Genomic DNA, 19,687 nt, shown 5'->3' with positions numbered 1-19,687 from the left:
CAACCAAAATATAATAGCGAAACAAAAAGGAATGAGGGAACAATTGTTTATTCAAAAATCAAGATATTCCCACGAAAATACATGATTCGGAATGGAAATTTGGGGTGTCAACTGCGGCTTTTTACAAGCGTACCTGACAAACATCAAACTGTAGTTTTAGGATAAAATGGTCTTACATGTTTCTGTTTAAAATGGTACTTCCCGTCTCTTGCCAGCTGTTTGTCGTATGAATCGCCATACGTACGCACTAGGTTGTTCTTAGGTCTTGTCGCTTACAAAATGAAAATACGTAATAACAAGGTTAACTTAAGGAAAACCATTACTAGGGAATCAAATGGCGGTCATATAATATGATTCAAAATCACGAGAAATGGCAATTTTCACATAAAACATAAGCGGTTCGGTATTGCGTACCTCTGTGTGCCGTTTGCGACAATACCCATTTAACGAAAAAAAAAAACATGACACGAAAAGAACTACATTAGTTTTCTTGTCGGTGAGTTGCACTTGGAATGTAATCTTGACTGGGAAGAGTTGCAACTGGAACGTCGCAAAAGAGGCAGTACATGAATTTGTTTTGGCACCTATAATGTTTGATTAGAAGCCTTCAATGTGGCCGTAAGTTTCTAGAGATGAGAGAAGGATGTAAGTCATCCAGAGCACCACCAAAACGATGGCGGAAGCGTAACGAGTTGCTAACGGTCCTCCTAATTCTCCACGACCGCAACTAGCCGAGCATCTATACCAGCACAAAAATGCATTAGCCAAAACTTAAATATTTAAATCACAGGTTTTTTTTCACCTTCGTACTACCAGCAGGGCTAAAGACAAAACAGCCGTGATTGTGAAAATGGTGATGGAAAATCCCAAACTTCCGGCTTGCACCCGGAATTCTCCACCCTGTCGTGTTAGACGTTATACGTCGGTTTTCAATAGTTTTATTTGATTGTTAGCCAACCTTTGCTGTGTGGTATATGCTGGCAATAAGCCAAGGTAGACCCAAGCCAAGGAAGACATTGACCGAATTACTTCCAGTCACGTTTCCAATAGCGTTGTCAGCATATTTTTCGTTAATCGCAGCAGCCCGACTTGCGAACAGATCCGGCAGGGATGTCCCCAGCGCCACAAATGTAATGGCTGTTTTGATTTTCAATTAAAATGAATCGTTTAAAAGGGACTTTTTTTTAAGGAAATGTTACCAGTAACGGCGTCATCGAGTCCGACGAGACATCCGAAAATGCCGGCAAAATCTCCTACGATGGCAGTCAGAATACCAATGACAGCCAATGAAACAACAAAAGACAACCATCCGCCCCATATTCCGGCGGGTGGAACAAACGCAAAGATTATCTGTAAATATAATTGCTTTGTTTTTAGTGAGTCAATTGAAATGTTTGAATTGGTTTTTTTACCTTCCATCCGAACGTCAAAAAGTGCATAACGTAGTCACAGGTCGTAGCATTTTCAATGTCTCCACCATTTACATTCATAGCCTTAAATGAATTCATTAAAAAAAGATGTCATCATCGAGAAAAGAAATAAATTATATTCCAATTTTAATTACATCTTTGATCTGACTTGTCCAGGAATCGTGATGCACAACCATCGAATCCATTGTGGCAGTGGTCATGTCAGCGAGCCGATCCACGACCGAATTGAATTCTTAAATAGAAAACAATTGAATTTTACATTCGGCAAAAGAAAGGCGTCCATCTATCAAACCACACCCTCATCATTGGTGATGGTAACGGCCAATTTGGTTGTATGCCCGAGGACGGCCCCACCGGAAGGATCGAACAATTCGACTTCGAAGCACTCGTCTTTCTCCAGCGCCATGTCATTCGAAATTGCAATTTCAATGACACGTTTCCTCTGCAAAACGAAACATTTTCGATTTACGTCAGTTCATTTTCTTTTCATTTTAGAATAACAAGACTTACCTCGGCGTGCTTGAAAATCAATTCGCCCTCAAGTCCTTTATAGGTTTTCCCACTTTTTAACTTCTTGTCTGCACAAACGAGTGTGTAATACAATAAGACATAACACAGTTATTTGCAATGATGTAGCAGAAAATGACTCACCTAAAGTACGCCAACGGACGCTCACATCACCGTCCCAACCGTTTGTACGTAAGACAGGAATTTGTGCTAAACCCACTGATTCTTTAACTATAATGCCTCTGTCTCCAAATGTAATTGTACCGGGCTCTGTTAATAAAAGACGAAATGCTTTAAATAACTGCGTACAGAGAAATTGTTGGATGATTTCTTTAAATGTACCGTCATCGTTCAAAATGGTGACTTCCATGATCGAAATGCGTCCAAGCAAAACCTCTTCTTGATTGGCCGTGTTTGTTCCAGTTAAGCTCAATTTAAGATAGAACTGCTCGTCGGGCTCGTAGATATTGTCATCTACGATGTCCACAATCACCTATCCAATAAAGAATTATCGATTATTAAAAGCATTTTTCATTTTTGAAATGTCCAACTCACTTTTTTCTCAACTTCGTGGGGCTCGAAGTAAACCACTTGATTAAAGGCCACGTAATCTTCTATTGCCACGGCACTGCCGTCTATCGTCTCGACTCTAATTACAACAAATACAACACATTTTATCACAGGATAATTGAAATCTAAATGGATTAAACGTTAATTTAGTAAAGAAGATAGTGCCATCATACCTTACAGAAACAGCATTATCTGTCCTGCCACTGCGAATAATCCGAACGGGGAACGTTCCGATATTTTCAGGTACTTTTTAAAAATAAAACAGATCAAGTTTTGATAAGTCAGTAATTAATCTTGAACTCGATATGAAACGTAAGATTAAAGCGGTCATTTGATCTAAAATAAAACGACTGATAATGGGCAGGGTGAATGCAACGCTCGTTACCTGCACAAGCGATAGCGTGAAATGCGATGATTGCTTTATTTTTACATATTTCATGAGTCAACGGGCTCAAGTTTTCTGTTTCTGGATGTTCGTTTATGGCATCATAAACCTATACGAGAAAATCAAACAATCATCAAAACCAAATGCTATTTTTGGGTTAAAAACTACTACTTACTAATTACACAAATTAATCTCTACATTATTGCATTACAAGTACCAACTTACCTCTTTGAGTTTCATGCTGAGCTGTGGCTGGACTTTTTTACTGCCTGAAAACACACGAGTGGCCCCAATCCGATACCATGCCTTGGAATGTTCTTTGCTCATAATCAACCTAACATTTCAAAGATTATCATCTATTGAAATAGTTAAAAGCAAAACATAATTTTCACTTGTATGCAGCCAATTTAGCAGCGTCTTCTCCACTGAGGCCTCTGAGCGAGGCTTGCCGGACCCATTTGGCTAAAACGTTAGGATCCACTTGTCCGTCTTTGGTGAGTGTAAGCCCATCCAGCATGGCTTCACCTGCAATTCACACAAACACATTTCAATGGCGGAGGTGTACACGAACACAACGAGTCACATCAACAATCGAAAGCGCAATGATCTTTCTAACGAAAAATCAAGTCTGGCCACGTCTACCTGCCATTAGAGTGGAGGTGTGGTGCACAAACGAAAACAAAAGAAAGGAAAAAGAAAAATGTAGCTTACCCTCCCCCGACAACATGTTGCCAAGTTCGATTTGCTTGTCGTTTGTCGTCGGGATGCTTGTGTGTCTCTTTCTGAAGGGAAATCCTTTATCGGCCCAATAGGCCACGCCAACGAGTATAGGGAAAAGGAGGAATGTCACAACGGCCTCCCAAACATCCACCTAATCACCGAAATTCCAAATGATAAAGCGATAGCCCGTTCGTAATGGTATCGATCGACGTACCACATTCTTACTGATTCCCACTAACACGATGATCAACCAGAGGTAGGCAAAGATACTGAACACAGCTGTAACGGCGAACACTCGTAATCCTGCATTGTTTTCATGGAGTAAAAACATGGGGATTAAAAGTGGGACATTGTAGCAAAGAGTTGGATAGTTGAAACCTTTGATTTTTCGTGATTCGACACCGGGAATGGCAAGAATACATGCGGCGCTAATGCCCATCAGATTGAAAGCGGCAGAGCCGACAATCATGCCCGGACCCAAAGCGCCCGACTCGAAATTATTCCCCACAATTTCTAAAGTTAAAAAAAAAAGAGAAATCAAATAATGTCATTAGATGTACAGTCATTTTGAAATTTTACCTATAATCGATAATAAGATTTCAGGTGCTGATGAGCCGAGTGCCATTAAGGTCAAATTGGCGACTGTACCGTTCCACATGCGCACCTCAACCATTTCAGGCTCTTGAGATCCGCCTCTTGATAAATACACCTGTACACGTCCACATACATTTATTTAATCAAAATATTCAAATTGAAAGTGGAGCGTTTTACCTTGCGCGTTGTGGAAGTGATTTTCTCGATGGCACCCATGAAGATGTCTGCGATGATGGCCACTCCCATGAAGCAGTAAAGCAGACCGAGTAAATAGAGAAACGCTCGCACTTCCACCGACCACGTGAATTCGTTGATTAAAGGTAAAATCAATCCTTGCGAGCACGCGTAATCGTCCAACGTTCCATTGTTTTGCGTCATTTTTATCTTTTAATTTAAAGGGCACTGCGGTTCGTCTAGAAAAATAGAATTCGAAATAAGTTAAAGGGCAGATTCAGTATGGATTGCGACCACCTTTGTCGTCAACCACCTGCCTACTAACACAACAAGCCTAGCGGAAGTCGTCTGAAATGCTAAACGAAACTGGCCTAAACCGGGTTATGAAACACTGAAGCCAAAGAGATATGACCGGAACGAATGGATCAATCTTATGTGGGCCGTCTCGCTGATAAGACAAAGGCTGTCGAAATGTATCGCCCTTTTGCGTTTAAATCATGTCTGTGCATATCACAAAGAATATCGTCAACACGAGTCTCCTAATTCTGGCCGACGTCAGCTCACGAAAACGATGCGCGTCGTTCGCTTTCACTTATAGGGAACCAGTTGCCCCTAGGCCTGTTTCTTAAACTTTCTTTTACCTGCGTCATTGTGTATCCCTTATTTGCATACGTATGCAGTCGTGACGTATAAAAGTGTCGTCTTGTTGGGCGAGTGGAACAAACGGCCCGTTGCCCCATTCGGGATTCTGACCATTTATGGGTACTCCTCCGGGCAACAGCTTCAGACTCGTTCATAGAACTTTCACGCTGAACGACGGTTTCCTCAGCGTCTGGTTCGGATTTTAAATGGCATCCATGTCGACTGCCTCCCCTATCATCTACGTGTCAAAATATTTAACAATTACATTTTGAGTTACATGTACTCAGTTCTTTACATTTGTGGAAAATTGTTATTAATATTACCTGCCGAATTTTCCTGTTTTATTTGTCCGGCTCATCCGCCCTTGCGGACGCTCCTTTTGTACGGTATCAGCCTCGGAATTCCATTCGAAGAGTTTGTCTGCTAACAAAGGCAATGTTAAATGACGTCTTAAAGATAGGGGATTCCAAACAACGTTGGACTACGTAGGCCAGCAACTTATAGTTGCATATCCAACAATAAGTTCCGGCAGCCATAGTCTCCCTGACGTCAAGTGGTAAGCCGCGCTGGGATAGTTCATGTGTACTCTGTTGGGCATCGTGAGTTGTATTCGTGAGCTAAAGAAAGATTGGATTAAGTCAATCCACAAACGTTACGAAAATGAGATGTCCCAATCGTTTAGCCAAAGCCAAACCCATTTGTATTGATTCATCATGATATCGGATTGGTGGTTTAACACTTCGGTTACAGATTTTTATATGCTTTCTTCATCGCAGCAGTTAGAACACCGCGTCGCGGGACCTTGAAAGTTTCTTTTAAAACCTCGTTGACTTGACGTTGTATCTTTTTGCGATTTTTGGCATCCAAATGAGCGAGCATCGCCGCGACCATCTTCTCCTCTCCTCTTACTGTAGGATAATATGTGACCGGATTGTCATTAATGTTGTGGAACACCAATTTTTTTACGGCACCTGTGCCCAGTTTCTCCGAAACGCATTTCAAAAATGTGTCCATTTTCGCAACGGTGTTCGTTTTGGCTTCGTCACATTGGTGGGTAAACATCTCAGCCCATAGGCTAAGCGTCTTCTCTGTTCTCGTTGGAACCTGCAGCGTCGTTATGTTTTCGACGAATTGTTCAAGTTGCTGAGCATTGCTGTAGTTGATTAAAAATAATAAAGTGTTCAATCGTTTGTAACATTGCTCGCTTGTTGCTTTAAAATAAATTTTGTGATCTCGAAACACTTGATCAATGAAGTCGGCAGCTTTTAGTTTAATATCTTGTTGAATGACATTTCGTAATTCTTGTGGCAACAAGTCCAGCCGTCCGTCAATGTCATCTCCCCACGACACAGCTTTCAGTACGAGAGGAAATCCATCCATTTCGTGAAACAGCAACAACAACACGGTCTCCCAACCTAAAATGACTGAAACAATTTTCAATATTTCGTTTGTCCTCGTCACCTCACAATGTTCAAAGATGTAACTCCATACACTGCGCTGTTTCCCTTTAAGCGAACGAACCGATGTGAGAATATCGACACATCTGCTGAGTTGCATTTCGCTGCCATGATCCAAGTAAAATAGCAAAATATCACTGTAATGTTTGGCGATTGCGACACTAGATAACTTTCCTTTAGAGTTTTGGTTGATGAACGAGTCGTGTGTCATTGGCGGAGCCTTTTCCTTCCATTCCTTTTTAATTTCCTCTTTGTTTTTCTGTGGTAAACAGTTCAACATCCGTTTGACGATTTCTTGCGACAGATGAAGAAAAACGTAGCCACGATCGTCTTGGTGGAGCAAAAGTTCTTCAGCGTAATCCCCTCCGAGTTTATCCGATACACACTCGAAAATGTAAAAGACGATAGTTTCGTCGTTATGTTGTCGCAGGAAGTCTCCCCAAAAGCTGTTTCTGTTATCACCTTTAAGAGTAATCATTCTCACGAAATCCAAAAGTTGTTTTTCGTTAAAATTCCTTAAAAAATACGTTGACAACAGATGAAAATTCCTTTCTAGGTTATCCGTAAGCAAACGCTTGGTGAAGGGACCAGCGCCTTCTACTGATAACAAGCCCTGCAGATGTTCGGCATCCATGCATTCTAAAACATCCCTTTGTATTCCTCTTTCGAAGAAAATGAAGTCATTTAGACATTTGTAGTCAACATTTGTATCATTTGTAGTCACACAATCTCGATTGACGACGACGTTCGCCACGGGGATGAAGAATTTTCCCCTCTCGGTGACACCAAGCATAACCAACCACATCGTCGATAAAAACGGACCAGTTAGTAACAGGTCAAATAGATAATCATGTCCTAGTTCGTTTTTGAAGACTTTCAACATCAGTTGAAACATTCCTGCATTTGCCGATTTGACGGCGTGATAAAGTGACCGGTAAATGGATTCTTTTACTTCGGTTGCCTTGCCCATTTTGTCTTTGGACAAAACGAAGGGCGAAAAAAAAAATTGTTCTTGAGTTATGTTAAGTAATGACTCCATATTTGTGACATTTAACGACTCAAACTTAGTTAACTTGCGCGTCAGTGCGTCCGGAAAAAAGTCTTTCACAAAGGCCAACAGTTTGGAACAGACTTGCTCGTGATTTTTAGCAGCGGCAACGTAAAATGGAGTGGAATTCTGAAATACCACCTTGCATATTGCTTTTTTATCTCCATCGTCGATATCCGGCTGGCGAAATCTAGCTAATATTTGGCCGACTATTTCGACGTCTCCGTAGAACGCTGCTCCGTGAAGAGGAGTCATGCCATATTCGTCCCTTTTCAATAGGATGTCGAGGTCAATCGTCATCGCATTCTGTTTTTCTAATCGACGCGGTTGGTAAATATTCTGAAATGCTTCCGGCTCTTTTGATAAAACTACGCCGTACAGTTCAACGAGTAGAGTAGACCGTCCTAGTTCTTGCAAAATCTTAAGCGTTTCAGCAATTCGCCCAGGCATCACTTGCGCTTTAGCCCGGAAAACTTCACGTAACACTTCGGCGAACGGGATATCGTGCTTATAAGTTTTCGATTTCGACAAAAGCTTCAGAAATCTTTCCATATGACTACGATAATTGTCATCGCAAAAAAAATATACCAACATTGTTTTGATTTCGGTTGTCTTCTCCTCACATAAATACTTGTCGAAAGCGACGTGTTGGTCTTCCAAAAACTGAAGTAAGTCATTCATCGTTTCCTGGTATCCGTCTCGTTTCCCAAAAGAAATTCTTCCAAACATGAAATCACAATCACAAGGGAACATGCGTTTTATAAGAGTGTCTATAACACTGCACGCCGAGGGGTAGCGTGAATCAGCAAAATAACTGATGAATCGTTTAAAGAACTTGCTTTCTTTTAAAGTGGGCGACAAAATGAAACGGTCTGACGATATGAAAGAGGTACACATTGCCCAGTGGATTTGCTGTTTTTCGAATGTGGCATCGAGACAGTCACACAACATTAGGAATATGTTGCCTTTCCCATTCGAAAGGGAAAAATGGAGGGCATTTACATACGGATGAAAATCGCGAAGAAACTGAGTATACAGATTTTTAGTCAGTTTGCTTAATCGACCCGGCAATTGACGATTATCAATTATATAACGCCACTTTTTTTTTTCCTCGATTACATCTACGTCCATATCATCGACCAAAGTCTTCACCATGCAATCGAAAAACATTTGAACTCCGTCGTATTGCGCTGAAGCCAAGATTTTGTTCAGAATCAATTTTCGAATGGATTTTCTTACTAGCAGTTTGTTGTGATGTTTGTCATCGGGATGAAATCCTTCGTAAAGATATTTGGCCACTAAATACTCGGCAAATGTCCGATGCAAGAATTTAGGTCGCATTCCATCTCCATTTGAAAACGTTAATCCAAAAATCAGACTGTCGATGGCATGGCTCTTCTCTTTTCTAGCCACATCCTCGCTGGATTCGTCCCGAAATTTTGTTGGCCAAAACATTTCAAGGATATTTGGTTCAGTGATGATGGTTTCGACTGCTAATTTCGTTAACCAACCGTCGATTGTCTCAACCCCACTATCAAAAGAATTAGCCACTACCTGATTGGACATGGTATTGTTGGCTTTCCCTCGAAAGATTTCGCGTTTTGTGTCCATCACTTGGCTGAACAGACTAACTAAATCGAATTTCTCATTTTTGAATTGTTCTTTTATTGCTGAAACCAACTGTTCGTCATCAACAGCATTGATTTCCACTATGTCGCCAACATTTTTCTGGTAGCATTCGGCGAGAATTATGCATTGCAAAGGAATTCCGATGAAAGCTCTTTCTTCGTCTTTCAGAGTATCCGACACCCGATCCACTAGCAATTCTGCAAATACCTCGATCTTCTTGATCTTCATTTTTTGCACACGATCGTGCACTCCATCTTGCACTCCATCTGGCAGTTCCAATGTTTTCTTCCAATACTTGGCCAGGCAACTGATCTGGTCCTCTTTGTTGAAGTTTTCCAAATAATAAGCCAACTGGCATAATTCGTATTGCAGATGGAGGGCCACGTGGGAACGGGTAGTGACGTACAATTGAATGCCCTTCTTTTGAATGGATTTCATCATTTGAATCGCAATTTCTTGGCATTCTTTACCGATTTCATCGTAGCCATCAAACATGAAAACGATCTGCTCGCCGGTTTCGAAACGGTGATTCAGCAGCCAGCAAGAAAACGGGCATTTACTGTCGACGACGTGAATATCATTGATGAGAAATCTAATGAAATCAGGTTTGTTTGTATCGAATTTCAATATGGCGTCAGAATGTTCAACTAAATTCAATTTGATAACCCAACATCCAGACTTCTTCTTTATTTCATTGTAGTAGTGGGAGAGGAAAGTCGATTTGCCTGTTCCAGCCACTCCGCATATGATGACAACCGGATGCTCAGTCGGCTCCTCGTCAAGCTGAATCAAATGACCGTCTTCTTCAATTTTGCCTAGCGTTTGGTCTTTCATTTCTTTTATCTCTTTCCAAATATTTTGGCGGCGCTCGCCATCGACCAGCCACTTGATTTGGCCCTGTGAAGTAATTCTGCATATCCCATTAAGTTGTTCCTTAGTGCATCTCAAACGATTGGCTAGATCAGCGATGAAATGTTCGTTAAATGCCAATTTCACTCGTCTCTTGATGTAAAGGGATTCCTCGAAATGGGATGAACCGAACGATGGAATTTTGATTTCTCCTTCTTTAGAACGGAGCAGCTCGTCTATGGAATGAATGGAAAGGAGCTCTTCCGGCTTGGTTCCAACTAAATCCTTAACAGGTACATTCTCCCCTTGGAATGAAACTTTTTTCGACAGGATCTTTTCCATTGCGAAGGATTCATCCAGCTGCGTGTAGTAGATTTCATCGCTGATGTTATCAGCGATTGCAGCTTGATGATGGAGCTCACAGGAATTTGATTCTGGTGATGAAGTGCTGCTCGATGGGGTGACGACGTCATTGTGGCCAGAGTCTGGCCTATTATTTTCCTTTTTTCCTGATTCCATTTCGCAAAGCATCGGACTGTTTCTCTAACCAAAATGAGGAACTTGGAAACTCTAAATGGGATGTACAATCATTTCACTGCCCTGATTTGACGAATTTGTTTTAAATAAAATGTTACCACTTTTGTCGAGGCTAAAGACTTATCTTGGCAGATAGTGCCAATAAAAGATAACGTTATCTCGGCGGACGCCGACTGGATTTCAGTCCTTTTTTTTAAGGTTGTCCAAAACAAAAATTCTGTTGCAATGGCTAGCAAAGAGAACTGCAGCCTACTCAAATAGATAACGTTGTTCGCCAGTTTGTTACGTGATTCTTCTTCTGCCCCCCCCCCCCCCCGAGACTTGATTTGAATTTGATCGAAACGATTTGGGATTATTAAATATGACTAGCGTCCTTACCTTGTTGGAGATGCACCGATGTTGACGAGCGCTCGACAAACGGGTCAAGTCAAGAAGAGATGCGCTGGTCACAATTCAGAGGTCCAACCAAGTCATCATTGTTAACTGACAATCGATAGAGAAATAGCTGAGGACTTTATCATTACCCAGAGCATATCGTGCATGATAAGGGTAGCCCTCCCTGCAGTAATTTCGAAATGCCGACCACGTAGTGGCATACCCTAATTTTGATAACACGCTGATTATACGCACCGTAGATGTAGGACACTCGTTGCCAGACGTGAAATGAGATGATTCTTTTATTGTTTTTGTCACTTTTGGCCGATGGCTTTCAACTTCCAGTGCTATTTAGGGTGTTCATTTTTGAAACTATTAACCTATAGAAATAAACAGACGAGTCATAAAAACAATATGCTTTTTCTGCGATACCACGATTAAGACATTCAATCTGAAAGTAGCCAAGTTTTCTATACAAGTGCACATTCTATGTCCTTCATCATCTGACGTGCTGTTCTAATACGAAGTTTCTGTAGTTAACAGGTTCAAAAACATTTTACAACGAGATAAGGCGTTAGCTAACTCAAACCGGCTGATAACTTTAACGGACAAAAAACATTTTTTACACACCTCTTTCAGCTTCGTGTTGTACTGGGGCTGGACCTTTTGACTGCCTGAAAGCACGAGTCGCCCCGATGCGATACCAGGCCTTGGAATGCTCTTTGCTCATAATCAACCTGACATTTCAGAGATTATCATCTGTGGAAATAGTTAAAAGTAAAACGTAATGTCCCTTGTATACAGCCAATTTAGCAGCGTCCTCTCCACTGAGACCTTTGGCGAGGCTTGTCGGACCCATTTGGCTAAAACGTTGGGATCCACTTGTCCGCCTTTGGTGAGTGCAAGTCCATCCAGCATGGCTTCCCCTGCAATTCACACAAACACATTTGAATGGGGAGGTGTACACAAACACATTGAGTCACATCAACAATCGAAAGCACAATGAATTTTCTAACGAAAAATCATGTCTGGCCACGTCTACCTGCCTCTGGGGTGGAGGTGTGGTGCACAAATGAAAAAAGAAAGGAAAAGCAAAAGAAAAATGTAGTTTACCCTCCCCCAAAAGCCTGGTGCCAAGTTCGCTTGGCTTTACCAGCCTAACATTTGATGGATCTAACATGATGGATAACTCCTTAGAAAACAATGTTGTCTTAGTAGATGATCAGATATTTGCCTTTCGCTGAAGGTGATCCAGAGGTAATATGTTTCAGCAATTACTGACAAAGAGAACCCTACCTATAGAGACAGAGAACAATGTCTTTATTGCAAAACTTTTTCAGAAAATTGAGTACAGATATACTCAGTGACATAGAAAATAGAAAATGGGCCAGTCAATTACAAATATGAAATCATTCCTAGCAAACTGACAGGTAAGACGATTAGTAGAATGCAGCGATACCACGCTACCAGTATTAAAGAACAGGCACTTACCACACGAAAAATAAAACAGACATTGAATAACCCAACCAGCCTGTCTACACCACGAGGCTGTACTGACTTTCTAGTTAGCAGAAGGATTTTCAGTCGCGTGGTGTGATTGCCAGGTAGATTTTTTGCTATCGCTGTTACACTTTAATTAAATTGTAGTAATATTAATTAGCAAAAATCAATTCTAATATAGTTTTTCAGGTATTTAGATCTTTTGTTACAGGGTAAACCAACTTTCAGTGCAACGAAATGTTTTGTAGCACAATAATGGCTGATGGAAACTGCGCGGGAAAATTTTCATTTCACGATATAATGTCACGCACATAGGTAACGTAACCCTGCGTGAGTTCCAACATTTAAAAAGAAAGGAAAATTTCAAACGACATATTTGACTTCAAGTGCCTGTTGTTCCAACGTAGTATTGAAACGTGATCATAGATGGCGTAGCGATGATTCTACTTTTATATGAAAACAAACAGTTTTGGGACATGGTAAAAGTCAGCTCTAAATTAAACAATCGTTTGCGTTGTTGGGTACGTGAATTAAGACGGTGTAACCCCGAGCACAAGCCAAACAGATAGCGATATATTTAACGATATTAAATGTATTCCTAGAACAGCGATGGATGAAACCACATGGCATTAATACCAGTTCCATCAGAAGGGATCTGGAAAGTTTTGTTTAGAAACTCGTTGACTTGACGTTGAATATTTTTTCGATTTTTGGCATCCAAATGGGCGAGCATCGCCTCAACCATCTTCTCCTCCCCTCTTAGGGCAGGATAATATATGACGGGATTGCCATCGATTTTGTGCAGCACCAATTCTTTCACGGTATTTGTGTCCAGTTTCTCCGAAACGCGTTTCAAAAATATGTTCATATTTGCAACATTGTTCGTTTTGGCTTCCTCACATCGGTGTGTTAACATCTTTGCCCATATGCTAAGCGTCCTCCCCTCTTCCGTGGAAACCTGCAACGTTGCGATGTTTTCTACGAATTCTTCAAGTTGCTGGGCATTTGCTATTTGATTAAAAATAGCAAGGTGTTTAATCGTTTGTAAATTGAACCTCCCGATCCTCCAAAATAGGTTTCTTGGTGTCGAAACACCACCTCAATGAACTCGGCAGCTTTTTGTTCAATAACTTGTTACAGGTCATTCCGTATTTCTTGGGCAACATGTCCAGCCGCCCGTCGATGTCATCTCCCCACTGCACAGCTTTCAGTAAGAGAGGTAATCCACCCATTTCGTGAAGCAGCAATTTTTTCACGATCTCCCAACCGAAAATTACCGAAACAACTTTCAATATTTCGTTTGTCTACCTTACCTTCCTGTGTTCAAAGATGTAACTCCATACACTGCGCTTTTGACCTTTAATCAAACGAACCGATGTGAGAATATTGACGCATCTGCTGAGTTGCATTTCGCTGCCATAATCAAAGTAAAATTGTAAGACGTCACTGTTATGTTTTGCGATTGCGGAACTAGGAAGGCGACTCATAGAATCGTAGTTGAAGAACGAGTCGTGTGTCATTGGCGGAGCATGTTCCTTCCACTTTTGTTTAATTTCCTCTTGGCTTTTTTCTGGTAAACGTTTCAACATGAATTTGACGATTTCTTGCGACAGATGAAGAACGACGTAGCCACGATCGTCTTGGTGGAGCAAAAGTTCTTTAGCGTAGTCACCGCCGAGTTTATCCGATACGCAAGTCAAACACTTTAAAATGGTTTCGACTTGCGTTGCATCCAGTTCAACCATTAACGGCAATTTCAACGTACAGTTTTCTCCAAAACGTGTTTACAGACCTTCTTTAGTTATTGTGATTTTTGAACAGTTAAAGTTCACCCAAATTACCCTTCGGCCATGACGCAAAAAAACAAAATAAAAAAAACAACTGCTGGTAGCGTTAACCATCCCGTCTAGGAAATGGACGAGATTGCAACCAAAAGATTCCAGCTTCGTACGTTCTGTGAGTGTCATCATCTGAACTATCCTTGCAGAAAAAGTATGAGGTGAACCCGGGAGTTTAACAACAAGATTTATTGATTTGACATTGAATACGTGTGCGATCGAATGCATCCAAATGGGCGAGCATCACATCAACCATCTTGCCCTCTGCAGACGTAAGATATAAAATGAGAGGTTGATTTAAGAATTCATGGAACACCAACCCCTTGACGGCTTTTGTACCCAGTTTTTCGGAAACGCATTTTAAAAATGTGTCCAGTTCTGCAATGTCTATACAAATTCTTTTCTTACGTTCACGGAGAAAAACCCAAGTCCATATGCTGCACCCTCCACGTAGGCGGAATGGAGAAGGAGGGTATGGTTTGAATACTCTCGTGATACTTTGTACAAATTGTTCACGTTGTCTGCCATTACTGTAATCGATTAAAAATTTTAAAAGGGTTAGTGGTTTGTAACGTGGATCTCCTAGTTCGTTGAAATAGGTCCCGGGATGGAGAAACACGTCATCAATGAACTCGGTAGTTTTTTGTTCAATAACTTGTTGAATGTCTTTTCGTATTTCTTCTGGTAACACATCCAGCCATTCGTCAATGTCACGTCCCCATGACAAAGCTTTCAGTAAGAGAGGTAGGCCATCCATTTCGTGAGCCAGCAACGTTTTCGCCGCTCCCCAACCAAAAATTTGCGACACAGATTTCAATATTTCTTTCGTCGGCTTTTCCTCGCTATATTCAAAGATGTAACTCCATAGACTGCGCTGTTGTCTGCCCATCAAACGAACCGATGTGAGAATATCGACGCATTCGCCGAGTTGCTTTTCGCTGCCATAAACCAAATAAAATAGTAGAATATCACTGTAATGTAAGGCGATTCGCCAGCTTTCAAAGTATTCCCTAGAGTCGTAGTTGATGAACGTGTCGTGTGTCACTGGCGGAGCATTTTTCTTCCACTCCTTTTTAATTTCTTCTTGGTTTTTCTTTGATAAACAGTTCAACATGCGTTGGACGATTTCTTTCGACAAATGAAGAACAACGTAGCCACGATCGTCTTGGTGGAGCAAAAGTTCTTTAGCCATATGACCTCCGAGTTTATACCGTACAAGAGTCAAACACTTAAAAATGGTTTTGACTTGCCTTGTATCCAGGTGCCGTCCAGGTAAAGAAGTGGCTGTCGATCGTAGGAAGTCTCCCCAAAAGCTGTTACTCAGCTCAACTCGCTCGGCGTGAACGGTTGTGGTTTCGCCGTCATTCGGCGTGCAAACTAAATCATCAGGGGAGTAATCGGTCAGAAAGTGTTGGATGTTTTCGTCGCGATACGTTGGATCACTGAGACGAACCGTGGAGACCGCAACGGACTGGCTGCTTTTGACTATTTTGGTATCATCTTTAAGCGTAATCATTTTCACGAAATCAAAGAGTTGTGTTTTGTTAAAATTCTTTAACAGACAACTTGATAAAAGATCGAAATTCCGGTAGAGGTTATCCGTAAGCAAACGCTTGGTAAAGCGACCAGCGCCTTCTACTGATAACAACCCCTGCAGATTTTCGGCATCTATGCGATCTAAAACAAAACTTTCTATTATGTTTTCGTTGAAAATCACGTTATGCAGGCATTTGTAGTCTGCAACGTCGTCTCGATTGACGACGATCTTCACCATGGCGTTGAATAATTTTTTCGAGCTGCAGTAATCGAAAATAGAAATCCCAGAAAATGTAAATTTGGCTATTAACTGGGTAAGTAGATAATCATGTCCTAGTTCTTTCTTGACGACGGTCAATGTCAGTTGAAACATTTTTGCATTTTTCGATTTCACGGCGAGATAAAATGACTGGTGAATATTAACGTTTAACTCAGTTAACTCGCCCGTCGATGCGTTGGGAAATATGTCTTTGACAAAAGCCAACAGTTTGGAACAGACTTCCTTCTGATTTTTAGCCGTGGCGAAGTAAAACGGAGTGTAGCCCTCAAGCACTACCTTGCGCAGTTTTTGTTTCACTCCATCGTCGAGTTCCGGCTGGCGAAATCTTGCTAATATTTGCTCCACTATGTTGACGTCTCCGTAGAAGGCTGCTCGATGAAGAAGAGTCATGTCATAAGAATCTCTTCCCAATAGGATGTTGAGGTCAGTCGGGAGGGCGTCCTCTTCTCCTAGTCGATACGGTTGGCAAATATTCTGAAACGCTTCCGGATCTATCGACAAAACGCCGTAGAGTTGAACGAGAACAGCAGATCGTCCTAGTTCTTGTAAAATCTTCAGCGTTTCGGCAACTCGCCCAGCCATCATTTGATCTTTAGACCGGAAAACTTCAATTAACAATTCGGCCAATTTCAAATCGTCCGAATAAGCTGTATATTTGGACAAAAGCGTGAGAAATTTTTTTAGATGCCTACGATATTTGTCATGATAAATCAAATATAGAAAGAAATTTTTGATTACGTCATCTCCAAAGGAACAAACACATTCGTCGAAAGCCATATTCTGGTTTTCCAAAAAGTCAAGAAAGTCATCCATCGTTTCCAGGTGCCCGTCTCGGTTCCACAAAGGATATTTTTCTACAAGTAACTTAACAGCACTTTTAGGCAACATACTGGATATAAGATATCCAATAGTCACAGACGTATTGTCGTCTGTACCAGACACATTCTGGTCGTGTGGATTAATGGTGTCGAAATAATTGATGAATCGTTTAAAGAACTTGCTTTCTTCAAAAAAAGTGTGGGAAAAAAACATAATTGACGATTGGAAAAAGGGCTTCATTACCCATCGAAAGATTTGATGTCTTTCGAAAGTGGCATCAAGACAGTCACAAAACAATCGGAATATGTTGCCTTTCCCATTCTGAATAGAAAAATGGACGGCCTCCTTAAAGTCAGGTTGGAGATTCCTGCTCTTGTCAGTCACCATCTTCGTGAGTCGTTTCGGTAATTTACGATCATTAATTTTCTTACTCCATTCTTCATTCTCATCGACCAGCGTCTTCACCATAGAATCGAAAAACACTTGAACTTCGTCGTATTGGTATGAGGCCAAGATTTCTTTCACAATGAATTTTCGAATGGATTTTTTTTCCAGCAGTTTGTTGTGACGTTTGTCATCGGGATGAAATCCTTCGTAAATATATTTGGCGACTAAATACTCGGCAAACGTCCGATGTAAAAATTGAGGTCGCATTCCATTTCCATTAGAAAACGTCAACCCAAAATTCAGGCTGTCGATGGCAAGACTCTCTTCTTGTCGAGCCACATCATCGCTGGATTTGTTCCGGCCTTTTGTTGGCCAAAACATTTCATGGATACTTGGTTGAGTGATGATGGTTTCGACTGCCAATTTCGTTAACCAAGACTCGACTTTCTTAACCCAACCATCAAACGATTTAGCCAATATCGGATTGGACATGGTATTGTTGGTTTTCACTCGATAGATTTGGCGTTTTGTATCCATCAAGTTGCTGTAAAGACTAATTAAATCGAATTTCTTATTTTTGAATTGTTCTTTTATTTTTGAAGTCAACTGTTTGTCATTCTCAGCATTGCTTTCCACAATGTCGCCAACATTTTTCTGGTAGCATTCGGCAAGAATTCTGCATTGCAAAGGAATTCCGATGAAAGCTCTTTCTTTGTCTTTCAGAGTCTTCGACACCCGATCCACTAGCAATGTGGCAAATTCCTCGATCTTCATTTCTTGCACACCATCTGGCAGTTCCAATGCTTTCTTCCAATACTTGGTCAGGCAATCGATCTGGTCTTTTACGTCAAAGTTTTCCAAATAATAAGCCACCTGACCTAATTCGTATTGCAGATGGTGGGCCACGTGGGAGCGGGTAGTGACGAACAGTTGAATGCCCTTCTTTTGAATGGATTTCATCATTTGAATCGCAATTTTTTGGCATTCTTTATCGATTTCATCGTAGCCATCAAACATGAAAACGATCTGCTTGCCCATCTCGAACCGTTGATTCAGCAACAAGCGAGAAAACGGGCTATTACTGTCGATGACGTGAAGGTCATTGATGAGAAATTCCATCAAATCAGGTGTCCTTCCATCGAGTTTCAATATGGCGTCAGAATGTTCAACTAAATTCAATCTGATAACCCAACAGTCAGGTTTCTTCTTCTTTATTTCACTGTAGAAGTGGGAGAGGAGAGTCGATTTGCCTGTTCCAGCCACTCCGCATATGATGACAACCGGATTGCACATTCCGCTCCTCGTCAAACTCAATCAATTGGCTGTCTTCTTCAATTTTGCCTGACGTTTGGTTGTTCATTTGGGTATGTTTTCCCAAATTTTTTGCGGCGCTTGAGATCGATCGCAACCACTCGATTTGACCCATGCAAACTGATGCTGCATTCCCCATTAGTTTTCTTCAGAACATTTCAAACGCTTGGCTAGATCAGCTATAAAACGTTTGTGCAAAGGGTACGATTTGCGCGATTTGCCAAATACAAATTTCACTCGTCTCGGGATGTAGAGGGATTCCTCGTAACCTTTCGGTTTAGTTCCATCTAAACGCCCAATAGATTTATTCTCCCCTAGGGTGACGTCATCATTGTGGCCAACCCCCGGCCCATCATTTTCATTTTCTTCCGATTCCATTACGCAAAGCATCGGACCGTTTTCTAAACAAAATGATGAATTTGACACCCCTAAATGGAATGCACAATCATTTCACTGCCATGATTTTCCGAATTTGTTTTAAATAAAATGTTACCACTTTTGTCGAGGCTAAAGACTTTTATCTTGGCAGATAATGCCAATAAAAGATAACGTTATCTCGAGGGACGACGACTGCATTTCTGTTCTTTTTTGAAGACGATGCACCATTAAAATACTTTGGCAATGGCTAGCAAAGAGAACTGCAACCTACTGATATAGATAACGTTGTTCGCTAGTTTGTTACATGATTCTTTTGCCCCCCAGTGACTTGATTTGAATTTGATCGAAACGATTTGGGATTATTAAATATGACTGGCGTCCTTACCTTGTTTGAGATGCACCGATGACGACGATCGTTCGACAAACGGGTCAAGTCACGAAGAGATGCTCTGGTCACAATTCAGAGGTCCAACCAAGTTGACGAACTGCAGCTTTTTGAATCATTGTTAACTGACAATCGATAGAGAAATGGCTGGGAAATTTATCATTACCAGAACATAATCGTGCATGATAAGGGTAGCTCTCCGTGCAGCAGTTTCAAAATGTCGATCACGTAGCGGCATACCCTAATTTTGATAACACGCTGATTATACGCACCGTAGGTGTGGGACACTCGTTGGCAGACATGGAATGAGATGATTGTTTTATTGTTTCTGCCACT

The 19,687-nt window shown here is 41.2% G+C and overlaps 2 protein-coding genes across 6 annotated transcripts; both read right to left on the bottom strand.

The window, feature by feature from the left end:
• Positions 1–30: 30 nt before the first annotated feature.
• LOC130699666 (sodium/calcium exchanger 3-like) lies at positions 31–19,586 on the bottom strand. 5 transcript variants are annotated; one of them, XM_057521877.2, is made up of 22 exons: positions 5,346–5,496; positions 5,022–5,260; positions 4,384–4,619; positions 4,192–4,321; positions 3,991–4,125; positions 3,827–3,915; positions 3,604–3,763; positions 3,285–3,417; positions 3,118–3,226; positions 2,893–3,001; positions 2,681–2,753; positions 2,493–2,586; positions 2,280–2,430; positions 2,082–2,207; positions 1,941–2,008; positions 1,728–1,872; positions 1,565–1,662; positions 1,413–1,493; positions 1,200–1,350; positions 959–1,137; positions 803–900; positions 31–739 (listed from the first exon to the last, which is right to left on the bottom strand). In XM_057521877.2, exons 3-22 carry the CDS (start codon positions 4,582–4,584, stop codon positions 598–600), a joined length of 2,472 nt encoding a protein of 823 aa, XP_057377860.1. In that variant the 5' UTR covers positions 4,585–4,619; positions 5,022–5,260; positions 5,346–5,496; the 3' UTR covers positions 31–597. The 5 variants fall into 5 exon arrangements, 1 of the variants encoding a protein (XP_057377860.1); XR_009003497.2 differs by lacking the exons at positions 31–739; positions 803–900; positions 959–1,137; ... (15 more) ...; positions 4,192–4,321; positions 4,384–4,619 and adding exons at positions 10,641–10,791; positions 10,921–11,025; positions 11,173–11,297; ... (1 more) ...; positions 19,352–19,457; positions 19,518–19,586 and having other exon boundaries at positions 5,025–5,260; positions 5,346–10,575; XR_009421300.1 differs by lacking the exons at positions 31–739; positions 803–900; positions 959–1,137; ... (15 more) ...; positions 4,192–4,321; positions 4,384–4,619 and adding exons at positions 19,082–19,236; positions 19,352–19,457; positions 19,518–19,586 and having other exon boundaries at positions 5,025–5,260; positions 5,346–10,575.
• LOC132088082 (uncharacterized) lies at positions 14,431–18,636 on the bottom strand. The gene has a single exon (XM_059495767.1). It carries the CDS (start codon positions 18,568–18,570, stop codon positions 14,431–14,433), a length of 4,140 nt encoding a protein of 1,379 aa, XP_059351750.1. The 5' UTR covers positions 18,571–18,636.
• Positions 19,587–19,687: the final 101 nt, after the last annotated feature.

The sequence above is a fragment of the Daphnia carinata genome, chromosome 6 (assembly GCF_022539665.2).
Source record: "Daphnia carinata strain CSIRO-1 chromosome 6, CSIRO_AGI_Dcar_HiC_V3, whole genome shotgun sequence".
Lineage (NCBI taxonomy): Eukaryota > Metazoa > Arthropoda > Branchiopoda > Diplostraca > Daphniidae > Daphnia > Daphnia carinata.
The sequence above is the reverse complement of the archived record's forward strand: the minus strand, read 5'-3'. Positions and strand labels throughout refer to the sequence as shown.

Excerpts from the sequence above, each read along its gene's own strand:
- LOC132088082 (XM_059495767.1), bottom strand. The coding sequence starts at position 18,570 with ATGTGCAATCCGGTTGTCATCATATGCGGAGTGGCTGGAACAGGCAAA.
- LOC130699666 (XM_057521877.2), bottom strand. The coding sequence starts at position 4,584 with ATGACGCAAAACAATGGAACGTTGGACGATTACGCGTGCTCGCAAGGA. Across the intron at positions 3,764-3,826 it reads TGGGAATCAGTAAGAATGTG|GTGGATGTTTGGGAGGCCGT; the intron begins GTACGTCGATCG and ends TTCGGTGATTAG. Across the intron at positions 2,009-2,081 it reads CGTCCGTTGGCGTACTTTAG|ACAAGAAGTTAAAAAGTGGG; the intron begins GTGAGTCATTTT and ends TCGTTTGTGCAG.